Source organism: Epinephelus lanceolatus, chromosome 8, assembly GCF_041903045.1.
Source record: "Epinephelus lanceolatus isolate andai-2023 chromosome 8, ASM4190304v1, whole genome shotgun sequence".
NCBI lineage: Eukaryota > Metazoa > Chordata > Actinopteri > Perciformes > Serranidae > Epinephelus > Epinephelus lanceolatus.
The window spans coordinates 41,548,009-41,572,004 of NC_135741.1; the positions used below are offsets into that span (position 1 = coordinate 41,548,009).

A 23,996-nucleotide genomic window follows, 5' to 3' on the forward strand; every position below is an offset into this window, starting at 1 on the left:
ACCTCCCCTACCACTGACTGAGTCTAGGTACATTAAAAAATGTATAATTGTGAGGACATAATTCAGAAAATACACTTATATCGCCAATTCTAAGCCATGTTTCAGTTAAGAAGATAAGGTCTAATTTACTGTTCCAGATAAAATCATTTAGGATGAAAGTTTTATTGGCCAGTGACCTTGTATTTAGGAGGGCAGAGCTAGCAGGAGTAGTACTTTTGTATTTAGTATGTTTAGGAAATGTTTTTATGGGATGGAGATTAGCAGCATTTACTCCACCACTCAGAGCACTTGCTTTTGTGGGGAAAGAGTGACGTGATCGGTTGGGGTAATGGTGACTACTGGTAATATGTACCAGAATACAGAGAGGTTGAACAGCAGTGTGATATTGCCACAAAGCGGAGCTGGTAGGGGTAATGCTTACAGGTGTGCTGGGGACTGGGAATGGGTGTGCCTGTGTTAATGACCGATGGGTTGAGTTACTGTCCAAGATCAATGTCAGGACAGGACAGTAGGGGGGTCTAGCAGGTGGAAGGCCGTGGACGTGGGATCCCACACAACTGTGTCCAGGATGGTGGTACTGACTGAGGCAATTTGTTTGGACTGCCCCGCAGCTATCTCCATGAAGCTCGACAGAAGGGAGTCTTTCTTTCTAAGTTCATCGGAGAGCCGCCTTATGTTCTCCTTAAGGTCAGTTATCTTTTTATTTGCTTTTTGAAGTAAGATGTAGTCCTCAGAGTTCACAGATGGCATGGTTTGTGTGTGTATTTCTCAGATTTTTATTTCTCAGACCAAAATATGGAGCGTGGACTGGTGGCTGGACAGCTGCCAGTTCACCTCCTGGGTACTGCCGAGGTGCCCCTGAGCAAGGCACCGAACCCCCCCAACCGCTCAGAGCACCTGTCATGGGCAGCCCACTCTGACATCTCTCCACTTAGTGCACGTATAGGTCCAGTTTGTGCATGTGTGTGTTCGGACCTGTGTGTAATTGACAACAGAGTGAAAAACTGAATTTCCCCTCGGGGATTAATAAAGTATATAAAATTTAAAAAAAAAATTAAATTAAAAAAATAATTAAAAGCCAGGCGCCCAGTAAACAAAATCCTTAGCAAATTAAAAGATACTGTTCAAAAACGTCCAATATCTGCAGGAAGTTTCTTGAAAGAAGGATTAAAACTAGGTAAAAACAGTTTATGGAGGAGCTGTGTTGACACTGATCAGTTGATTGTCACTTCGGATGAGGAAATCATAGGGGTCTGAAAGAAAGAAACAAAACTTGGCAGAAATGGTGTTGGCAAAAACACATGTGCGTGACCTTGGTTACAAATAGTTTATTTTAGACAGTCCATTCAGTTTGGTAATTCGTTATGGTTATGTTAGACTGGTCTGAGTCACAATCATATTTTAGTCTAATGGGTTGTTAATTTATTTTTTCTCGATTTCACAGGTAAGAGAACAATCTCAAAGCTTAAATTTACAACATAATAAAATTCTCCTGGAGCACGGCACGAAAGGAAAGTGTCAAGGCACTTTTTTTTTCTTTCAAAAATACATAATTCAAAAACCTGTGAAATTACATAATTCCACATACTGCCCCTTTCATTTTGCCCCTGTGCACAATCATACCCCAAATGACTGATGATTCAAACTGCCACTTATATGAAATGTTGTCACATAAACATCAGTCCATAGTGGACACAGAGCCTATAGGCCTAATACATGAAACTAAATTATACGCAGGCTAACTGTACAACACATTTATGATTTTTTTAGCATTTTAATAAACAATATATACATTGACTGTCTGCAGCACTACTACAACTGGACAATAATAGTAAAATGAACACAGTCTTTTATATGCTTTTATTGCTGACATCAAATAAGAATAATTAACATAAAATAATGAAAATGATTTTTATTGTAGTGAATTTGGTTCCACTCCTTCAAACATGCGAAACAAAAACTTCAGTGACTCATGTTAGCTTGAAATCATTTATTTCAATAAAAGAATGAGAACACAAAGGTCCAATTTATTTTGTGAGTAGGATATGGCTCAGTTCCATTTTGGTCTCTCGGAGGATGAGGCAGGTTGGATTGTCATTTTAGTTTGAGATCCTCTTCACCAGCTGGAATCAAAGGCATCAGAGGCCAAGTGCACAGTCTCAAGTAGAGGCAAATTTGAGATTTAATGTCTAAAGAGGGAAAACTGAAATATGACAGCAGGGAGCCAGAGTTATTGTAACCTAAGTTTTCAAAGTACCCCTGGAGTAAAATTCTCCAAAATAACCCCCTTTCATACCCCACCTCTTTTCCAAAGACGAAACATCCTGGTTCTCTCACCTTGAGGTATTACTCAGTGTGTACTGCCTGGGTAAAGCGTCAGTACCTCAGTAAACAGCAAGTGTTCTCTGGATGTGCCCTTCATACAATATGATCATGGACTGTGTGTGGCTTCTGCTGGGCAGCAGCCAGCCTCCTGTCGACTCACCAGGTCATGTCCACGTTCACCTCCAACAGACACTGGGCCAGGTGGCCGTCACAGTCCATCTGGGTGAACCTAGAGAGACAGGAACAAGGAGATCTACTGTTGGTACTGACAGTGACACACACACACTTTTACATTGGGTAAAAACACACTAAATACTTTAGCTAAGGTATCAGGACGCAACAATCGAAACTGATCACATGCAGTGTGTTAGCTAAGACCTGGTTTACTACTTGTTGTCTGTGTGGACATACTATAGTCTCACACCATCAGATCTGTGAGGCTGCAGTAGACACAATGGTTCTTTAAGCTAAATTCTAACATCAGAATGCCAACATGCTCCATACCATGTTCACAACAGCATGGAAGAAAAATAACGTGGAAGATGGCAACAAGTGCAGCTGCAGCAACAGCCCAGCCTCGACTCGTCAAAAAGAAAATGATTTTTCCTGAGACCGGGGTATTTTGTTCAGTCTTTGCAATGGGAGCACCGTGTATTTATGCTCTGCTACAAACAGCAGCAGTGGGGTGAGGCACTTAGTGCTGCACATTTGGTGTTTTTCTCTGGTCGGCAAGAATGGAAAAATGTTCAACTTTGAGTAAAATGCTGCGCTTGTCACTGTCACTCTATACCCAGCTACATATTCAAAGGGGAGGAGGAGCAGGACAAATACCCTACCACCAACCGTCATATCTCACATGTACAGGTGCTGAACAGCAACAACAGTGGAGGAGAAATGTGTTAATATACAGCAGGCTATATATTAATTGGGCTTGGGCGGTATCACGGTATTACCCCCAAATTCCACCAGATGTGTGTTGGTTGCGTCTGCACTCTGGAACGGCAGTGGAATCGATACGTTTCAATTCTCAAGCCCTCCGCAACAGATACGCAGGACTTCTATTTTTGCTGGACTCTGGAGCACAATGCAGCAATTCAGCACAGAGCAGATCGTGTGGGACAGGAAGTCGTGCACAGAAACAAAATAAAACATCTGGTTAATTTTCAAAGTAAAATACCAGTGTTCATGGCAAATCATATTTCCCTACACTACACCTTGAAAATGTCATAATGGGTGGAGGCAGGCCTGAAGTCAATGGGTCATAGGTTTTCAGAAGTCATTTCACCCCATTGACACCATGGACAAGGAGATGTTAATCATGGAGGTGCACCGAGATGTCTTCCTACTACTCCTCTGGTTTTGTGGTTCTGTTTATAGAAACTACATAACCAGCGCAGCCGTTCCGCAATGGACACGCATCCAGTGGAATTCCGGCGTTACGGTATACCAGGGTATTCAGAAATCCCAACAGTATAATTTTCAATACCGTCAACAATACAGGCGCTCCTCTCTCTCTATTAAACTCATTGTAAATAGTGGCAGCACACACCACCAGAGGTCAGTTTCCAGTCTCTACTGGTGGAACAGGCATCTGAGCTAAAGGACATCATGACAGAGTGGTGGAGAAATAATGCCCAGGGCACACTGGCTACATGTGCATCGCATGTCAGAGTCCTGCATGGGTCCATTTTTGAAAACCTGCACCTGCCCATACCCGTAAAGCTCAGCACCGAACCGACAGGGACAGAAACTCAACCCAAGTTACTCACTAGAGGTCAACTGATTTATTAGTGTGGCATATAGCCTATTACTTTATAGACACAAGACCCATTTTGGATTTAAAGCAAATTTATGGTTGAAATGGTTGAATATATTTTGATTAAGATCTAACTAAAATATTATTTTGGGAATAATATATTTTGTGTATTATTGTAGTCTAAAGAGCATTTCATGATATATTTCTAGGCTATGTAATTCTAAGAGTGCCTAGACCTAGGCCATTTCATTTCATTTTTGACATTTGCGAAGCTCTCTAAATGCCTTTTGACATAGCTGTGGAAATTGATCGCAAAGTCACTTTTATGCTATAGATATTTTTCTCAGCCAGTTATATTCTCTTCTCACCTGTGAAGACCCTGCATGATCATCCTTGCTGGTCTCTGGTCCACTTTCTCCTCCCTGACCCTGCTCTTTCTATTGTGGCAATAAAGATTTAAAAAATATGTGGAAAGCAAAATTTTTAAATAGAATTAGGAATAGTAGTAGTGAAATTGCTGTGGAAATTAACATCAGAGTCACTTTTATGCTATAGATATTTTTTTTCCTCAGCCAGTTATAATTTCTCCTCACCTATGAGAACCCTGCATGATCATCCTTGCTGGCCTCTGGTCCACTGTCTCCTCCCTGACCCTGCTCTTTCTATTGTGGCAATAACAATTAAAAAATATGTGCAAAGCAATAGTGAGCACAAGTTCAGTTAAATTAAGGAGGAGTGGGTTTATTCCTAGCATGAAACTAGCTAGCAATCGATTTAACATAAGTAACAATAACATTAGTATTCTTGTTAACTAGCTGTACTTGATATATTGGCATCTATGAATAATTAGTCATCATTTAGCTAACATTATCTACATGCAACAGCATTACTCAACTTACACGGTTTGTTTGGAACAAACTGTGCAAGGATTTTTGCTTCTTGCTGGCTGGTTTGCTGAACATATCTAACACACAACAGCACTGCCCAGCAGCACGTCTCGTCTGTGCGATTGATTCAGATCACAACATGACATCAAAGAGTAGTTTTCCACAGAAACATTTGGCTGCACTTCATTTCACTCAACTGGTACGCCAGTCAGGCGGAGTCTGCCCCTCTCCTCTCCCCTCTCTGAAGTCTGGCTGCAAACTTCAACTCCGCCCACCCGGTGCGCCGACTCTACTTCGACGCTACTTAGCTCTCTCTCTCTATTCTACCGGTAGACTACCACATCCACCCGTTACACAAAACGCCCACGGCATGCTGTTTTCTTTCAGTGTCCGATAGCTGGTGGTCAAGCTAACACAAGCTTGACAAGCACTAGACTTCCAAACAAGGTGGGCGTATATGGGGGGGAGACGACCACACCCATTTAGAAGATCGAAAGTGAATACCGTTTCATATTATTGCTGCAGCTTGTAATTAGTTATCTTCTGTTAGGTATCAAACATACAAAATTACTCCTACCATAAATCTTTTTTCAAATTATATTTGAGTCAGCCCAGGGTGCTCAAAGCCTGTGCCCCCCAGCTATGTGGAGTACTTCAGCATGTCTTCAACATGAGCCTGAGTCTCCAGAGGGTCCCCTTGCTGTGGAAGACATCCTGCCTTGTTCCTGTGCCAAAGACGTCGCGTCCCAGTGGCTCCAAGGACTACAGACCTGTGGCATTGACCTCCCACATCATGAAGACCCTGAAGAGACTCGTCTTGGAGCAGCTCCGGCCCATGGTCAAGCCACTTTTGGACCCCCTCCAGTTCGCCTATCAGCCCCGACTTGGAGTTGAGGACGCCATCATCTACCTGCTCAACCGTGTCTACGCCCATTTAGATAAGCCAGCGAGCACTGTGAGGGTCGTGTTTTTTGACTTCTCTAGTGCGTTCAACACCATCTGTCCAGCTCTACTAGGTGACAAGCTGACAGCAATGCAGGTGGATGCCCCCCTGGTGTCCTGGATTGTAGACTACTTGACTGGCAGACCACAGTATGTGCGCTTGCAACGCTGTGTGTCAGACAGAGTGGTCAGCAATACCGGGGCCCCGGAGGGAACTGTCCTCTCTCCCTTCCTCTTCACCCTCTACACCACGGACTTCAGCTACTGCACTGAGACCTGCCATCTTCAGAAGTTTTCTGATGACTCTGCTATAGTTGAATGTATCAGCAAGGGTGATGAGGATGAGTACAGGGCAGTTGTGGATAACTTTGTCACATGGTGTGAGCAGAACCATCTGCAGCTCAACATGGCAAAGACAAAGGAACTGGCTGTGGATCTGAGGAGGACCAAGACACCGGTGACCCCTGTTTCCATTCAAGGGGTCAGTGTGGACAATGTGTACCCCCACTGCCTGTGGGGGTACACATTGACAATAAACTGGACTGGGTTAAGAACACTAACGCTCTCTACAGGAAGGGCCAGAGCCGTCTCTATTTTCTGAGGCGACTGAGGTCCTTCAACATCTGCCGGACTATGCTCAGGATTTTCTATGAGTCTGTGGTGGCCAGTGCTATCCTCTATGCTGTTGTATGCTGGGGCAGCAGGCTGAGGGTGGCGGACGCCAACAGACTCAACAAACTGATCCGCAAGGCCAGTGACGTTGTGGGAACAGAGTGTGACTCTCTGATGGTGGTGTCAGAGAGGAGGATGCTGTCTAAGCTATGAACTATCTTGGACAATGTCTCACACCCACTCCACCATGTGCTGGTCAGGCACAAGAGTACTTTCAGTGGGAGACTCATACCACCAAGATGTACCACTGAGCACCACAGGAAATCATTCCTGCCTGTGGCCATCAAACTGTACAACTCCTCCCTCTGAGTGGCCCTGAGACTTTTTCACACACTGCAATAATTTAATTTAACTTGTGCAATAACCCCATTCACCCTGACTGTATATATTATGTTTGTGTAAATAATCTTGTTCAGTTTACAATATATATACAGTACAGGCCAAAAGTTTGGACACACCTTCTCATTCAATGCGTTTTCTTTATTTTCATGACTATTTACATTGTAGATTCTCACTGAAGGCATCAAAACTATGAATGAACACATGTGGAGTTATGTACTTAACAAAAAAAGGTGAAATAACTGAAAACATGTTTTATATTCTAGTTTCTTCAAAATAGCCACCCTTTGCTCTGATTACTGCTTTGCACACTCTTGGCATTCTCTCCATGAGCTTCAAGAGGTAGTCACCTGAAATGGTTTCCCAACAGTCTTGAGGGAGTTCCCAGAGGTGTTTAGCACTTGTTGGCCCCTTTGCCTTCACTCTGCGGTCCAGCTCACCCCAAACCATCTCGATTGGGTTCAGGTCCGGTGACTGTGGAGGCCAGGTCATCTGCCGCAGCACTCCATCACTCTCCTTCTTGGTCAAATAGCCCTTACACAGCCTGGAGGTGTGTTTGGGGTCATTGTCCTGTTGAAAAATAAATGATCGTCCAACTAAACGCAAACCGGATGGGATGGCATGTCGCTGCAGGATGCTGTGGTAGCCATGCTGGTTCAGTGTGCCTTCAATTTTGAATAAATCCCCACAGTGTCACCAGCAAAACACCCCCACACCATCACACCTCCTCCTCCATGCTTCACAGTGGGAACCAGGCATGTGGAATCCATCCGTTCACCTTTTCTGCGTCTCACAAAGACACGGCAGTTGGAACCAAAGATCTCAAATTTGGACTCATCAGACCAAAGCACAGATTTCCACTGGTCTAATGTCCATTCCTTGTGTTTCTTGGCCCAAACAAATCTCTTCTGCTTGTTGCCTCTCCTTAGCAGTGGTTTCCTAGCAGCTATTTGACCATGAAGGCCTGATTCGCACAGTCTCCTCTTAACAGTTGTTCTAGAGATGGGTCTGCTGCTAGAACTCTGTGTGGCATTCATCTGGTCTCTGATCTGTGCTGTTGTTAACTTGCCATTTCTGAGGCTGGTGACTCGGATGAACTTATCCTCAGAAGCAGAGGTGACTCTTGGTCTTCCTTTCCTGGGTCGGTCCTCATGTGTGCCAGTTTCGTTGTAGCGCTTGATGGTTTTGCGACTCCACTTGGGGACACATTTCAAGTTTTTGCAATTTTCCGGACTGACTGACCTTCATTTCTTAAAGTAATGATGGCCACTCGTTTTTCTTTAGTTAGCTGATTGGTTCTTGCCATAATATGAATTTTAACAGTTGTCCAATAGGGCTGTCGGCTGTGTATTAACCTGACTTCTGCACAACACAACTGATGGTCCCAACCCCATTGATAAAGCAAGAAATTCCACTAATTAACCATGATAAGGCACACCTGTGAAGTGGAAACCATTTCAGGTGACTACCTCTTGAAGCTCATGGAGAGAATGCCAAGAGTGTGCAAAGCAGTAATCAGAGCAAAGGGTGGCTATTTTGAAGAAACTAGAATATAAAACATGTTTTCAGTTATTTCACCTTTTTTTGTTAAGTACATAACTCCACATGTGTTCATTCATAGTTTTGATGCCTTCAGTGAGAATCTACAATGTAAATAGTCATGAAAATAAAGAAAACGCATTGAATGAGAAGGTGTGTCCAAACTTTTGGCCTGTACTGTATATATATATATTTATTTACGTTTATGTTTGTTAATAATTCCTGTTTATTTAACTATATATTTGTTAATATTATTGTTTAAATTTCTTATATTTTCACATATCTTTCCTCTCTTGCAAGGAGCACCTGTAACATAAATAATTTCCCCTCGGGGATCAATAAAGTATTTCTGATTCTGGAGTTCCTGCCAGTTATAAAATACTCAAAAGTAATTGAAATAGATATCGCAAATAAAAGTAACAAAAATACTGCCCTTCTGATCACTGTTTTGTGTTGAGGCTCTAGGGGTGGGAATCACCAGAGGATCCACGATATGATATTATCCGGATATTTACATCATGATACAATATTATCATGATTTTAAATATGTTGCAATATGCTGAGTATTGCGATAAAATACATTGCAATATATTGCAATTTATTACCCTTTTCAACTGTAAATTATGTCCCCAAAGAGAAACTGTTTTTCAGTATGTTCATCTCACTTCAGCCATTTTTTTTGCAGCAGCAAAATGTATTTAGTGGACTGAAAACGCAACTGATTATATTATTCTAGTAGGCGAACCTAAAGTTTAATCTGTATTTGTAATGGTAATAATTTGTATATTTAAAAAATCGATACTTGACACTGTGTGACGATATGATATTGCCACACAAAAATATCACTATATTATGCTTTATTGATTTTTTTTTCTCCACTCCTATGAAACTATGCACAAAGTCAAATTGATGTCACTGTGGAGAATCTCAGGTTAACTTTGAGGAAAAACAAATCACTCCCACCTAGATTTTTTATGCTTATTTTGTTTATCAGATTTATTAATGAATTACATGACTAAGATATTCAGTTAATTTTCAACACTGTCAAGCAAAAAATTCTTGGGGGGGATAGATATCGGTTGAGCAATCTGCTTTTTCCTGTTTTAAACTACCTTTATATTGATTTCTAGAACTCGCCTCTCCAGAAATAAGAAATTAGGATCCAAAATAGAAGAAATGAAAGAGACAGAATCCCTATGTCAGTCTTGTTTAAGCAAAAACAAAAAAGCAAACAAGAAAATAAAGTGTGTTGCATCTCTTACCCAACAGGGAACACCATCAGGCACATGGGGCAGCTCTGCAACCCTCCCCATCCTGCTGCTCCTCCATCTCCTCTGACACTTCTCTGCACCTCCTCTTCCTTTTTCTTTTCACTCTCCCTCTGCTGAGAAACTCGGCTGTCAGAGACCTTCATCTGGTTTGGGAGAAACAGTTTGTTGTCAGGTCCAGTCTCTTCTTCTTGCTCTCCTCCTTTCCTCACCTCATTTTCCTTAACTTTTGAGGGTCCGGCTGCTGCTGATGGCCTCTCCCAGCTGTGGAGAGGCAGCCTTGGTCTTTTGGGGAGGGCTTGGAGGGATGTTTTCTTGTCATTATGACTTTGTCTGCTGTGACAGGACAGCCGTCTTTCAGGTGGGTCTGTTCCAGGTTTGGTGTGCACGGAGATCTCCTGCTGGGAGAAGCTAAGTTCTGGAGAAGGTGGGGAGGGTTCAGGGAAGGGAGCAACCTCTTCACTGAAGTCACACCACTGCTGGTCATCTAACTTTAGTGCTGTGGCTCTCTGAAGTGACACAGAAAGAAAAACAGATGTAAGACTCAACGCCAGCAGCATTTGAATTGAAGGGAGAGTCTTTTTTACAACTTAGGATGGATGACTAAAGTTGTAAAAGTGAGAATAGCAACCTTTACACAATCACCTTTTTTATCAAAGCTGCTCTGTTGATGCGTGGTGAAGTGGTATTTAGTGAAGACTGTTTTGCTCACTGGTGGTGCGTACATGGATGCTGTCACATCCAAAATTGTTGAGAGTGGGCTGGTGGTTAGCACTACAATCACAAGCTTTGTTATCACAAACAAAATGCATTAGTCAATAATAAGGCGTTGAAGGGGGTCACCATCTAAATTAAGAATTCCAGTATGGTATTTCCATGGTCTAAAAAGTTAAATCTATACCTGTGAACATGAGCTTTTCTCTCTCCAAGCCAGAAACCAGAGAGGTAAGTGTCAAACTGGTGATGTCATCAAGTATAAAGTCTGGAGCTGCTCCATAGACAATAAATGGGACCATGATTTTGTGGATCCACCTGATATTAGTTTGCTTTTTTAAACCCAAATGAGCTTTATTCTGTTGTAGTGTTCTCAGCTGTGACACAGAAAATACACCCATATAAAGTAGGGGTGTAACGATCAGTGATCAACGATTCAATATCGTTGTTGCAAAGTGAAAACATCGATCCATATCACCATCTTTAGGATACGCTTTCATTTTGAAAGTCTGTGTCACCGTCAAACAGCAGCAGTCAGACAGCAAGCAGTCAAGAGAAGGACGATGAGGATAATGTTATTTACTTGGGAATAAATCACCGGTGCGGAAATATTTTGGATAATGAGAAAATACTAATCAACTGACAAAGCACATGACGTATGTAAACAATGCTGTTGAGATAAAGCATAATGTATCTCCCTGAACGGGCATCTCATTCCGCTAATTTCTTGCTACAACAAAACATCAGCTGCTCTGTCTCAACAATTTTCGACTGACATGCAGACACTTAAACCAACAGTGAGTAAGACAAAGTATAAATAATACAAGTAATTTGTTAAATGTCATCGATATCAGCCGATATTGGCTTTAAAGTGAACTATGGGAATTGGCCAACATGCTTTTTCTCTGATTTTGCACAATGAATGAAAATTACATACATTGAAAAGCATTGTATTTCATGTCTCCATCTGCTGGTGGGCCATCACGATAAGAGTAACCATGTATAATATGATGTTTATTCCCCTACAAAACAGACTTGATGATCACTAAAATTAGGTGGGGAAAACATGGATATATCGATATCGGCTATCAGCCAAATGAGTTGTTAAGATATTGGAAATTGGCAAAAAATCCAATATCGTGCATAAGTAGAGGAAATCTCTGCTAGCCAATAGGCTAATTTATGGAATGTAAAGTGATTAAGTTTGCTTTCAAGTTTTAGGAAGAATCTCATGGTTTGCCAGACCTTTCTGGTCTCTCTGGCAGAAAGCCCCATAGCTTAACTTATCCCATGTGCTGTTTTCTGTGTGTTAGTGGAGTCAATTTAACAAACTTTTCTGCACTTAAGCGGTTACAATTATTTAAATTATTTATGTGTTGTTTTTATTTTTTATGGCCAAAAACAAAAAAGAAAGGGGTTGCAGCTTCTGCTGTAACAGTTTGTGTTAAATATGTTATCATCTCAAATCAATTGCTAGCCCCTAAATTGCATCAAACTGAAATCAAATCATGGCAGACTTTGTAATATCAGCAAATATTGTGTCGTTCTTTTACGAATCAATGTAGTATTGAGATGTAACCGGTAATGCACACCCCTAATATAGAGCGTTTCACCAGAATTTGCATTGCTAGACAATAGCTTGGGTCAATGTTTATTTCCTGTCAGCTAATGTCCTTCACATAGACCCAATCACTGTGATGCTGTGCTCCAGGTACACAACTGGCAATTGATTTGAATTGCAGAAACATGTGAAATCAACAAACCTGTTTATTTCTGTTGTCATCTTCAGCTGTAACTGTAACGTTTAAAATATGCAGTTGAACATGGTGGTGCAACCTATCTAACGTTTCTGCTGTGCTTATTTTGTGTACTTTGTTGCTTTAATAGCATCTTCAGAAAACACATCTAATGGCACAGAAACTTAACAGTGTACTGCTGTGGACAGGGCCGTTGCAAATCAGTTTAGGCAGGTTTTGCTCAGTGCCACTTCATTGTATATACATTGCTCAGAAAAATTAAGGGAACAATTAATGTCACAGTATAACACCAAGTCAGTTAAAGTTTAGGGATATCAATCTGTCCATTTGGGAAGCACAGGTGATTGTAAATGAGTATCACCTGCTTTGGTGCAAATCAAAGTGACAACAGGTACAATGGAGAGGCAAAAACAAGACAACCCCCAAAAAGGGAATGGTTTTACATGTGGTTACCACATAATATGGTGGCAACATCGTCTCTTCTTATCCTTCCTAACTGATTCTTCTCTAGTTCTGAGTTCTGCTAGTGTCCTCGTCACCACTGATAGCATTTGGTGGTGCCAGCAGCCCAATCAGGTTGCACAGGTAGAAGGACTGCCCCCATAGTCCACCAAACGTTAGTTGACCAGAAAGGTCAGTAGTCTGCAAGATTTCATTTCATTTAGTCACAGAAAAAAACAAACATTTAACTCTATTAGGAGCTGTGCCTTGTCAAAATAAATCAAAACCTATATGATTGGACCATAATTTAATTTAAAAGAACAGACACAGAGAGTGCCCAAGCTCAGCAGTCAGATGGGAGTCATGTTAATTTACAGGGCTGGTACCTGCGGTTATTACAAAGGCTAGTTCATAACATGTCGGGCAAATATAGGCCTATGAAGGTTTATTAGTACAGTTTTGTATTTCTCTGTAATGTAGCACAGTGTTAACAATGTTACTGATACTATTCTTTCTCAGACCTTGAACTCAAACCATTGTGTTGCACCGCCAAAAAAATATATCATTTAATAATTAAATTAATATCATAAACATGCGGGCAACTGATCGACTAATGGCCTTAAGTGACGATTATTGGTCGACTAGGAAAATTCTTAGTCAGGGGCTGACCTCACAGGTAGCCCAACTCCTCCAGGATGGCACATCCATACATGCAGTTGCAAAAAGGTTTGCCATGTCTCCCAGCACAGTCTCAAGAGCACGGAGGAGATACCAGGAGACTGGCTGATACACGAGGGGAGCTGGACAGGGCCGTAGAAGGACATCAACCCACCAGCAGGACCAGTATCTGCTCCTCTGTGCAAGGAGGAGCAGGAAGAGCACTGCCAGAGACCGACCTCCTGCGACCTCCTCCTGGCTACTGGTGTGCATGTTTCTGACCAAACTGTCAGAAACAGACTCCATGAGGGTGGCATGATGAGCCCGATGTCCTCTAGTGTGACCTGTGCTCACAGCCCAGCACCAAGCAGCACAATTGACTAATGGCTAAGCCCCGCCCTCAAATGCGATGAGCCAATCACAGTGCTTATAGCCATTCCAATACACTCGGAAATTCTCTGCCTGGACGTCCATTGAAATGCATTACAAAAAGTCGGTTTCGTTTGGTTTTATGAGCTTTTTCTGAGATGTGAAGTTTAAAAATGGTCAAACGGTGTGTATGGGGTACACACAACTCCGACACAAGGTATCCTGAGAGGCTGGGCAACGGGTTGTATTTTTTACCTTTTCCTAAACCACATCTCAACCGAGAAATGTGTCTCCTTTGGATAAAGTTGTGCAGTAGACCACAACATCAACTCAACGTGAATAAGATTAACAATGATGTCTACATTTGTTTTAAGGTAAGTCAACATTGTGTTTGAGGCAACATATTGTCACTTTGCTGGAAAGAAACATAAAGTTATCTTTAACATCTCTAGCTAACGTTAGGTAAAGTTTCCCCTAACGTTAGCTCCTAGCTGCGTTGTTCATCATGTCACCTTGTTTGCTAGGAGTTCATTAGCCTATTTTGTTCTAGTTTTTGTACTTTGGCGATCATACATCATTGTTAGCTGTTGTCCAAAGGGCTCTAGTTAAACTAACATTAACTTCTGGAGCTTAGCTTCATTAACTTACCCATAATCACAGAGATAACAAAGGTTGGCAAACATTATGCTGAATGATTCAGTGTAAATACTGTTGCACCAAACTAACAAGAGACATTCTTGGTAAAGATGGTAAAAAGGCCGTTATCCTTTTCTCATATTCTGTGCCAAAAACCTTAACTTCAGTGGAACAATGCTGATCCTCTATCTTGTTGTCTTTGATGGCGACGGCAACGAGATGCGGTTTATCATGCTTACACTGGGACCTGTAAATTTTGGCTTGTAATTTAAGCTTTTCATCGACCTTCTCAACAATATAATAATTAATATATCCCTCCAATGCGTAGTTCAGGCCCTTTTGGTTACTTCTCAATGACATCTGATCGTTATGTCTCCAAAACTCATCAACTGCCTCCTGCGAAATGCCATGTACTGTGACACTTGCCATAGTGCCGGTCACTGAATGTTGATATTTTGTCCAAGTGAGTGGAGGGTGGCGTGGCTTAAGCTGCGTTCACACCAAACGCGAATTCACAAATTCGTGCGTCAAGATTACATACAAAGTCAATGCAAAGACGCGTCCAACGCCTCATCGCTCGAGTTGAAAATATTGAACTTTTGAGGCGAACTCACGTGACGCTGTGCCGCGAAAGCCAATCAGCGTTGAGATTCTCCCGACGTCACTGACGTTGTTGACACAACAATAAACTGCTACTCACCGGAGACAGATGAACAGACGCTCCGCAGCTGAAATGGAGCGCCTGTAGTTGGTGTCCTGCCGGGAGATCCTGGCACCAACCCTCGCCAACAGGTCCTCAAACTGGGCCCCAGTCAGCCTGAAGTACCGCTGAAAGCAGCTATCATCCAGACGGAGTTCCTGGAGGAGGTGGTGAAACTCGCCGTGCTGGATGCGCTTCTGCAGGATAGGGTGAACCCAAAAACGACGGCGTTTGGCCCTCCGACGCATCTGGGACTTCCAGTGCAGGTACAAAGCAGCGATGGTGGTTATCTCAGCCATGGTCCTCAGTGACGTCTTGACGCCCTGACGTCCAGTTGTTGATGCCGAGATGGAGGAGAAACATTGCGGTGTGCAGCTACCCGGAGCTATATGATACTACGTGTCTACTCAACAGAGACCGCAACAAAAGGGAGCAGGCTTGGGTGAAAGTCGCCGAGGAGACTGGTCTACTTGGTAATATGGAAATATGTGTCTTTAATTAGTTTGCAGAATGGTTGTTCTATGAACGTTAGCACTGGCTTAGCTCCAGTTAGCACAGCCGGCTTCCCCACTACTCGCGCGAATGACGCGATAACGCAAATTAACAAAATGGTCCAGCATCCATACACGCGAGTAATTCACTTCACTCGCGCCCAGTGTGAACACAGCTTTAGACATAGGTCAATTGGTATTTGCCAGAGAATTGGCAGGCCTGCCATAGGTGCCTCGTTCTCTTCACAGATGAGAGCAGGTTCACACAGAGTGCATGTGACAGGCGTGAAAGAGTCTGGAGACATCGTGGTGAACATTATGCTGCCTGTAACATCATCCAGCCTGACCGGTTTGGCGGTGGGTCAGTGATGGTCTGGGGAGGCATATCCTTGGAGGGTCGCATACAGCTCCATGTCGTAGCCAACAGTACCCTGACTGCTGTGAGGATAATATCCTTAGAGCGATTGTCAGACCTTCCACTGGTGCAGTGGGCCATGGGTTCCTCCTGGTGCAGGACACTGCCCAGCCTCAGTGTGTAGGCAGTTCCTGGATGACGAAGGCATTGATGTTATTGACTGGCCCTCTCGTTCCCCTGACCTTAATCCAATTAAGCACCTATGGGACATTATGTGTCAGTGCATCTGATGCTGCCAAGGTCCACCCAGATTGTCCAGGAGCTCAGTGATGCCCTGATCCAGGTCTGGGAGGAGATCCTTCAGGACACCATCTGCCGACTCATCAGAAGCATGCGCAGACGTTGTCAGGAAACAATACATGCATGTGGGGGCCATACACACTACTGAGTAACATTATGAGTTGCTGGTATAAAATTCACTCAGTTGGATCAGCCTGTGATTTTAATTTTTTTATCTTGGTTTTTGGTGTGATTTTGAATCCAGCCCTCAGTGGGTTGATGATTTTGGTTTCCACTGACTGTTGTTACGTAATTTCTTTCTCAAAAAATTATACAATGTACATCAGTAAAGATTTTCAACTTGAATAATTTTATATATATATTATATTGGATAACATCACAAATTTGAGTGTTGGCCCCCTAGTTTTTTGGATGTGGGAGAGAGTTGATCATGTTCACTTATATTTTTGGATTGTCTCAGACCATAGGAATAACATGTATGAATTTTTAAAAGGGTGTAGCGCTTTTTAATACTGTGAAAATGATCATGCAAGTTTTTGGTCTTTGAAAGCAGCAGCTGCAGCACAAGTAATGTAACTCTGACAAAAAATAAATGTGACTACTACAAACTCTGTACAGGTTGTATTTGTATGACATTTTTTCTTTTGCTATAAAGCTACAGTCAATGGAATGCAATACTTGCACTGCTGATTTTTTTATCATAAAACATTCTTTTACATGACTATGAAATGTACCTTACACTGAATTATAAAATACATGGGTGAACATGGAAGGAGTTTTGAATCTGTGAAGGAAACTAGGAATAAATGCCTGTCAAAATAAAATTTTGGTTCTCCCTGCAGCTGATGTAAGTGCTTTGTATTGGAAAATTTGGAACAAGAATACAGACTTGTACAGTTGTACAGTGTTTTTCACATTATCTATAAGATGCACAATAATGGAATAAGAGGGATGTAGGGGTGTTATGGTTTCCAGAATTCATGGTTTGGTTCAATACGCCACAGTGGTGTCATGGCAAGGTGCGTACATGATCGCTGCAGCGGGAATATCGATCTGGTCACCGAGATTTTAAATGTTTTATCTTTTAATTTTGTGTTATTTTAATTCAGTCATTTATCTATTTAAACTAACATCATTAAGTATGAGGGCCTCGTTGCTACTGCCATTAGAGCACATTGTATCAATGTCGTTTCTTTCAACCACTGTGCATCAGCAGTGAGTCTGCCACGTCCCATGAGCTCCCTGGGCTCTTTTGGTCTTATAAATACATGAATAAACATCTCTGTTAAATTCCACAGTCAGTAACGTACCTTTTGATCTTCCTGGACGAATTGGCTACTCTGCCCACCAGCAGTTACTGCTCACTGCTGTGAGTGAGTGCTTTCTGAAGCTGCTGAACAAGAGGCTGCCGCCACACAGTGGCTATCGTTCCCTGGTTTGGAGGGTGTGTGTGTGTGCTGGGCAACCATAATCTTTGTGTGCTACTTGCTTGGCTACTAAGGAGAGTCTGTGGCTGTGTGTGTTGTTTGCTCTTTGGCTTGGTGTGTTTTTTATCCACCTCTCTCTCTTGCCATTGTCCTCATAATTCACAAAAAAACAAAGTGGTTCCAAACACCAGACCTGCTGGTTATCAAAGGATTTTCTGTTTTATGGTCTGGTGATGGTGTTATACCCATCGTACAACAAGCTAGCTTAGCGTAGCTGCCTCCCAGTGTGTCTCACTGCAGTAGAATGTTCTGGTTTGGGGGTGGGAGGGGCAGACAGCATGTTGCCTGTTCTGTTCTGTAGGCTGCCTTGTTGAGCAGGGAGGCACTGAGAACATTATATTAAACACAGTTAAAGCCGTAGATGTATTTTTCAAATAACAAAGGATAGTTCAACATATTGTTTGGTTTAAAATGTGCACTGAACCAAAAGTCTCGTACCAAACAGTTCAATATGAATATGTGTTTGTTTGACCCCACTTCCTCAAGAAATTATTGTCACATGCATTACATCACACAGATTTCTCCCTGTGAGAGACTGATTGATAGTAAAAATAACTGTTACTGTAATCTACACCACAATGACACACATAACTACAGTCTTTGAAAAAAAAAAACACAGTAAGAACTTTTGAATTTTGTGTGAGTCTCTAATGTCATGCACTTCATCAGATTCACTACAGGAAATGTGTAATGGGGTCCGCTCCATAGTAATATACCTCTGTAAATGGATGTGGAAGATCAGGAACCAGGTCCCAGTGCTGACTCTTCAGATAAGGCAGACCAGACTTCAATGTCAAAGCCCACAGACTCTCCACAGCAGGCAGCTGCTCACTGTTCCACCACACCGCTGCAGGGACCACTGACCTGGAAACCACATGTTACATACTGAGTTTCATACAACTACCACTGTTCAGTTTGTGTTTTCTTCTGTAATGAAACCCCTGCCTTATCTTTACAAACGTCCATCCAGCTAGTCTCCACATGTATTAAACCTAGATGTAATCTACCCACCAGGGGAGAGCACGATATGAGGTTTTTTTTTCCTTTTTCAAAATTATTTGGTATGCATTTTTAATCTATCAATGAAATTATTTATGAAACTGCTCTTTGATCTGGCGCACAGTGTCTGCTTGTGTAAATAACAAAGTAAGAGAGAGAAAAATGTAGATCCACACTGTGTATATCAAATAAGTAAAGACCAAAATGGTCTTGCTTTTTTTTTCCAATCAAATGCATGAAATTACGTGATATGCAAGCACATAATGACCACTTTATCTGTGTAGCCTAATAAATTTATTGTATGGCTCCACATCTGACTATTTTCCAGCACCATCTATCAGTGTACTCGCTTTTGGAAGGAAATTCTTCTCAAAGCTGCAAGGATTGGATTAAAACTAATGATGTTCCATTTTTGTTGGCAAAGTTTCAAAGACGAGTTGATTAAATTCTGGAGATGCCCATCGGTATCAGACGATATTGGCTTTAAAATGAACTATCTGAAATGGCCAACATGGTGATAATATCGGTACATCATCATGTCAGCCAATATCTGCTTTAAAATGAACTACTAGAATCGGCCAACATTCTTAATTTGTACAATGAATGAATATTACAAACATTGAAAAGTATTGTATTTCATGTTGTGTTGTATGTCGTGAAATGACTTGAAGTGGAGGTAAAGATGACTCACCTAATTTAGAGAATAAACAGAAACTGAGGATCTGTTTGCAACCTGTGTATTGGTCTCTTCCTTTTGCCGCTCTACTTGATTCCATACAAGCGATGCAATAATGCTGACGTAAAAGCTGTTGAATGACCAAACAAAAAAGTCCTCTAGCTTTACCAGATGCTTTAAACTCAGGGCTCTAGACTAACTTTTTTCCTTGGTTGCACTGGTGCGCCCAACTCTTTTTTGGGGTGCACCAGCCCAAAAGTTAGGTGCACCCAAATTTTCCATTTAGTCACCTTTAACGCAACAGTTTTAAAGGCGGTCTTTAATATCATTTTCCACAAAGGGCTCTAGAATGCGAATAATTTGGTAAATGATTGGAAACAAGAGTAACATGTAGATACATTATTGTCTTTATTTGGGGCACAAATGAATAAAAAAGAGGAATCAGTTTTCTTTCTTTTTTTTTAAAAAAAAAAAGACACACTGATCTCCAAGAGCAGCAAAGGCTATTTTTGTGGCATCATAAATTCCTGATTAAACACAGAAAAGGTTTAGGCTATGTATTGCATAGTCAATATATATATTTTATATATATAGCCACTTTATTTACTTTACTTTACACTTTATTTGTCATGACATAGTATGTGCTTTCAATTCGAAATGTTCTCGAGCCGCTGACAAATAAACTACTGCCAGCCATGCGTTCGCCGCACTCTTTACAGTAAGTGTAGTGCATTATGTTGTCTGCCTTGTCATATCAAAGCCAGGGGAACTGGTTCAACCAGGCTTTTCTGAAGGCATATACTTTTGCCTTTTTTGTTTGGTGTGACTCGGGCTCGGTAGACTCCTGCTCTGTGTCGGAGGACATCTTCAACGAGGGACCAGGGCTCAACCCCTTACCAGGAACTGAGGAAACTGGCTCCGTGTCTGAGGAGCATGGGCAGGGGTTGTTTGGTGACACTGTTGTCCTAGAAAAAAACGTAATTGTTTGCTTAACGTAACTGTATCAATTCTTTAGACAACAACATGATATTTGCCGATATTACAAAATCTGCCACGATACAACTTCGATTCAATTCAATTCAGGGGCCCACGATCAATATGTGCCAGTATCATATGCCCATTAAATACATTCTGTTTCAGAAGAAGCTGCCAACACTTTCTTTTTTTTGCTTTTGGCCATAAAAGATCTAAACAAAACATAAATAAAGTAAATATTTTTAACCCAAACCATCATCATTTTTCTAAAACTTAGGGTTATCTGGCTGAAAGCCCTGAAAGCGAACTTCTTCAAACAGCCACAGAACATTATTACCAGCAACATTTAGGGATGCACGATAATATCGGCACGTTATCGCTCTTGGCTGATATTAGCCTTAAAATGAACTATCAGAATCAGCCAACATTTTATTGCATATTGAATGAATATTAGAGACATTGAAATGTATTGTATTTTATGTCTCCATCTGCTGGTGGGCCATCACAATAAGAGTATGCATGTATGTTAATTCCACTACAGAAGAGACTTGATGATCACTAAAATTAGGTGGGGAAAAACGTGGATATATCAATGTCCATTTATCAATATGGTTTTCGGTCAAATGAGTTGTTACATATCGGCATATCAGATATCGGCAAAAAATTCAATATCGTGCATCCCTATGAAATTCCATAAGTTAAGCTTTTATTTTCTCCATCTGGTTGTTTCCTTGATTTTTAGTTTTTTTGGTTTCATGGTGCAGTGACAGGCTCACCTGATTCTTGACCACTTTGGTCATCTGTAAATATGAAATGTATTGGTGTCCATTTTGAAGAAATGAAAAATCTTATTAGCTTAAAAACAATAATACAGATATTCGTTTGCTTTTTTCCCCTGGGTTTTTCTTTTCATCTTGTATTAGCAAATTCAGCTTTTCTTGTCAGAAGAGGACCTTTTGGGCTGTGGAAATAAAATCAGTTCAAAGTTTAGAAGTTTCTGCTCTGCCTTGCTTTGTATTTGAAGAGTTATTAGATCACGAACATGCCGAATTTTACAGTGACACCCACTTGTTTGTAAAATGCCTTCAGTTGTGTTCCGTCTCTTACACACATCAGATAAGAAGCCATGAGACTTTAAACTATTAAGGATTAAAGGAGGTTCGGACACGTCGTTTGGCGTTTTGCTTTCACCACAAGCAAAGGCTTCGTTACAGCCGCTAGATACAACGGGGAACCGCGTATGAAAAAAACGAAACAAGCTTAGGCCAGGTGTTATTAGGGATGATATCAACGTTTCATTACTTTATATCAACACCGAAGTAAACAGCACACCCACCTCCCGGTCTCTGCTGTCACCCTGATCTCAGTGGAGAACGATGCTATGTGATTCCTCTTCAGCGTTTCCCTGGAACACACTTCCGGCTCGGGGCCTTTGACAGACGATTTATTTCGCTTAAGTTTAGACTTGGAATATTTTTCAGCCATTTTATTAAACTACCTTTCACAATATCTTCAAAGTTTGGCGCTAGTGTGAGCAACAGGAACTTCTTTCTTCTTCTCTCGGTTTAACTCGTAGATAGCATACAGCTTGGAGGTGCATACCGCCACCTGCAGTACAGGAGACCGTCTCAGACGTCATTTCACCTTATCCCACCCACCAACCTGTGTCCTTTAACTATCTCAACCAGGTCCCAGTGACTTTATCATGCGATCTTTGTGTTCCTGCTTCATTCATGGTAGCCTAGTGTGCAATAAAGTATGTTCAACATTTTTTCTTTAACTTCACAGTTTCAGAGTCATGACAATTACTAAGTTAGGTCCCCCAAATTTAAAGAGAAAAATGACGCAGTATAAAACTGTCAATATTGTTTTCACTGGCTGAAGACACTGATTAAAGCATAGCCTACTTATTAGTATGAAGTTAAATCAAATTAAATAGGCCAATAGAATATCAATTTTTATATTTTTAACCATTAGACAGTTTTCTGTAGTGTTTTTCTCTGGAAAATTTATCCCATTCATATCAGGTAACACTTAATAAATATCACATACAGTATATCTCTGACTTTTTTGATTTTAGGAGCATAAATGCTTCCCTCTTCATGGAAAATGTATTATTAAAAACATATTTTGGTTAAAATAGATCAGTATATAAAATTGATCACAATTGTGGAGATATGTAAACTGTAGAAACATGCTGATTTCTGTTGTTATTTTCAGATGTAAATGTAATGTTTAAAGATAAATAGTTAAACATAGTGTTCCTACCTATCTGGCGTCTCTGTTGTGCTTATTTTATGTACTGTGTTGCTTTGCTATCATCTTTAATAAAACCAAATTGACCGACACAGAAAACAATCATTGTCAGTATAAGTGTACGCTATATTTGATCATTTGCTCTGCTTTGCCTTACACACTAACCGATAGGCGATGCAGTAGTCCAGCAACTCAGTGTTCTGCTAAGTTAAATGACTGTTTTTGTCCAATGGCTGTGAGATAACCGCTTTGATTCCTCATTGGAAAAGGCTGTCTGATGACAAGGTAAAGCAGTGAAAATACTTTAAATATAGTGTACACTTAAACTGATAAACAATTTTTTTTGGTGGGCTTTTTTAAATCAGTGTACATTGTGGATTAATGTACATTGTCCCTTTTCAGATAAACAAATAAACTAAAAAACTTAACTAAAATGCTGACTCATTTCCAGATTTTAGGACTCATTCATGCACCACTCTATGCTGTTGAGTTTAGATTTTCTTTCAGAACAAAAAACTAACAAACTGAGACAGTGTTTGCCCAGTGCCATTTGGTTTTATGTATGTGATGCGAGGCTTTTCTATTCAGAAGTTATTGTAAATAAACATTGTGATTTGGTCTATACAAATTTAAATAGAGTGCTGTGGGTTTGATGTTTAATTGTAGACCAACACACAAGTAAACATTTCCCTGGTTTTCTTTTTTTTTCTTTTTTTGGATTATTGCAGGAAATAAGCTCTGTAGCAAACAAACGTTTGTGATACTTTAATGTTTTGTTCAGCAAGATAATCTTCACAAATGAACACCACTATGATTATGACCACTACGCTAACTATGATTATTGAAGCATAAATGCAATTGCCAAAAGTAAAAAGCAAGCGTTAGGCTATAAACAAACGTCACCACTTTAATGTCACCTTCACATCGAGGCTGTAAAGATTTGTTTGGCATTATGACGTTCTGTAGTTTAATTTAGCCACTTGTTAGCACTTGTTAGCAAGTGTCCACTTGTTAGCAAGTGGCTAAATGAGACAAGACACAGAAAAAAGGCTTCAAATTTCATGAGTGGGGAGTTAACTGCCGTATTTTATGTTGTAGGACAAAATGTGATAGTCAAAAACCCACAGACTCTGAGATGAGGTAACCAGGAGTGCTAAAATGTCACTCAACAGTATGTGTGTGCCGTACAGAATGTTTATCTTGTATAATGTGTTATCTTTGATGGGTTATTTTTTATTTATATTAGATGTTGTATTTTATTGATGCCTTTAACAACTGGCAAAGGGACTTTGGGATTTTTTTAATCGTGGATTAATGTACATTGTGGATTAATGTACTTTGTCCCTTTTCAAATAAACAAATAAACTAAAAAACTAAACTAAAATGCTGACTCATTTCCAGATTTTAGGACTCATTCATGCACCACTCTATGCTGGTGAGTTTAGATTTTCTTTC

General features: G+C 40.9%; 1 protein-coding gene across 2 annotated transcripts; it reads right to left on the reverse strand.

Moving 5' to 3' along the window:
* Positions 1 to 1,313: 1,313 nt before the first annotated feature.
* Positions 1,314 to 21,841, reverse strand: LOC117258005 (uncharacterized). 2 transcript variants are annotated; one of them, XM_033628461.2, is made up of 5 exons: positions 21,622 to 21,841; positions 18,352 to 18,499; positions 9,723 to 10,237; positions 2,486 to 2,554; positions 1,314 to 2,203 (listed from the first exon to the last, which is right to left on the reverse strand). In XM_033628461.2, exons 1-5 carry the CDS (start codon positions 21,768 to 21,770, stop codon positions 2,095 to 2,097), a joined length of 990 nt encoding a protein of 329 aa, XP_033484352.1. In that variant the 5' UTR covers positions 21,771 to 21,841; the 3' UTR covers positions 1,314 to 2,094. The 2 variants fall into 2 exon arrangements, with proteins under 2 accessions (XP_033484352.1, XP_078026443.1); XM_078170317.1 differs by having other exon boundaries at positions 1,314 to 2,554.
* Positions 21,842 to 23,996: the final 2,155 nt, after the last annotated feature.

Coding starts and splice junctions, on each gene's coding strand:
- LOC117258005 (XM_033628461.2), bottom strand. CDS start 21,770: ATGGCTGAAAAATATTCCAAGTCTAAACTTAAGCGAAATAAATCGTCT. Junction 18,500..21,621: donor GTGACAGCAGAGACCGGGAG/GTGGGTGTGCTG, acceptor TGTGGTTTCCAG/GTCAGTGGTCCCTGCAGCGG. Junction 10,238..18,351: donor TTCCACATCCATTTACAGAG/GTATATTACTAT, acceptor GTGTCACTTCAG/AGAGCCACAGCACTAAAGTT.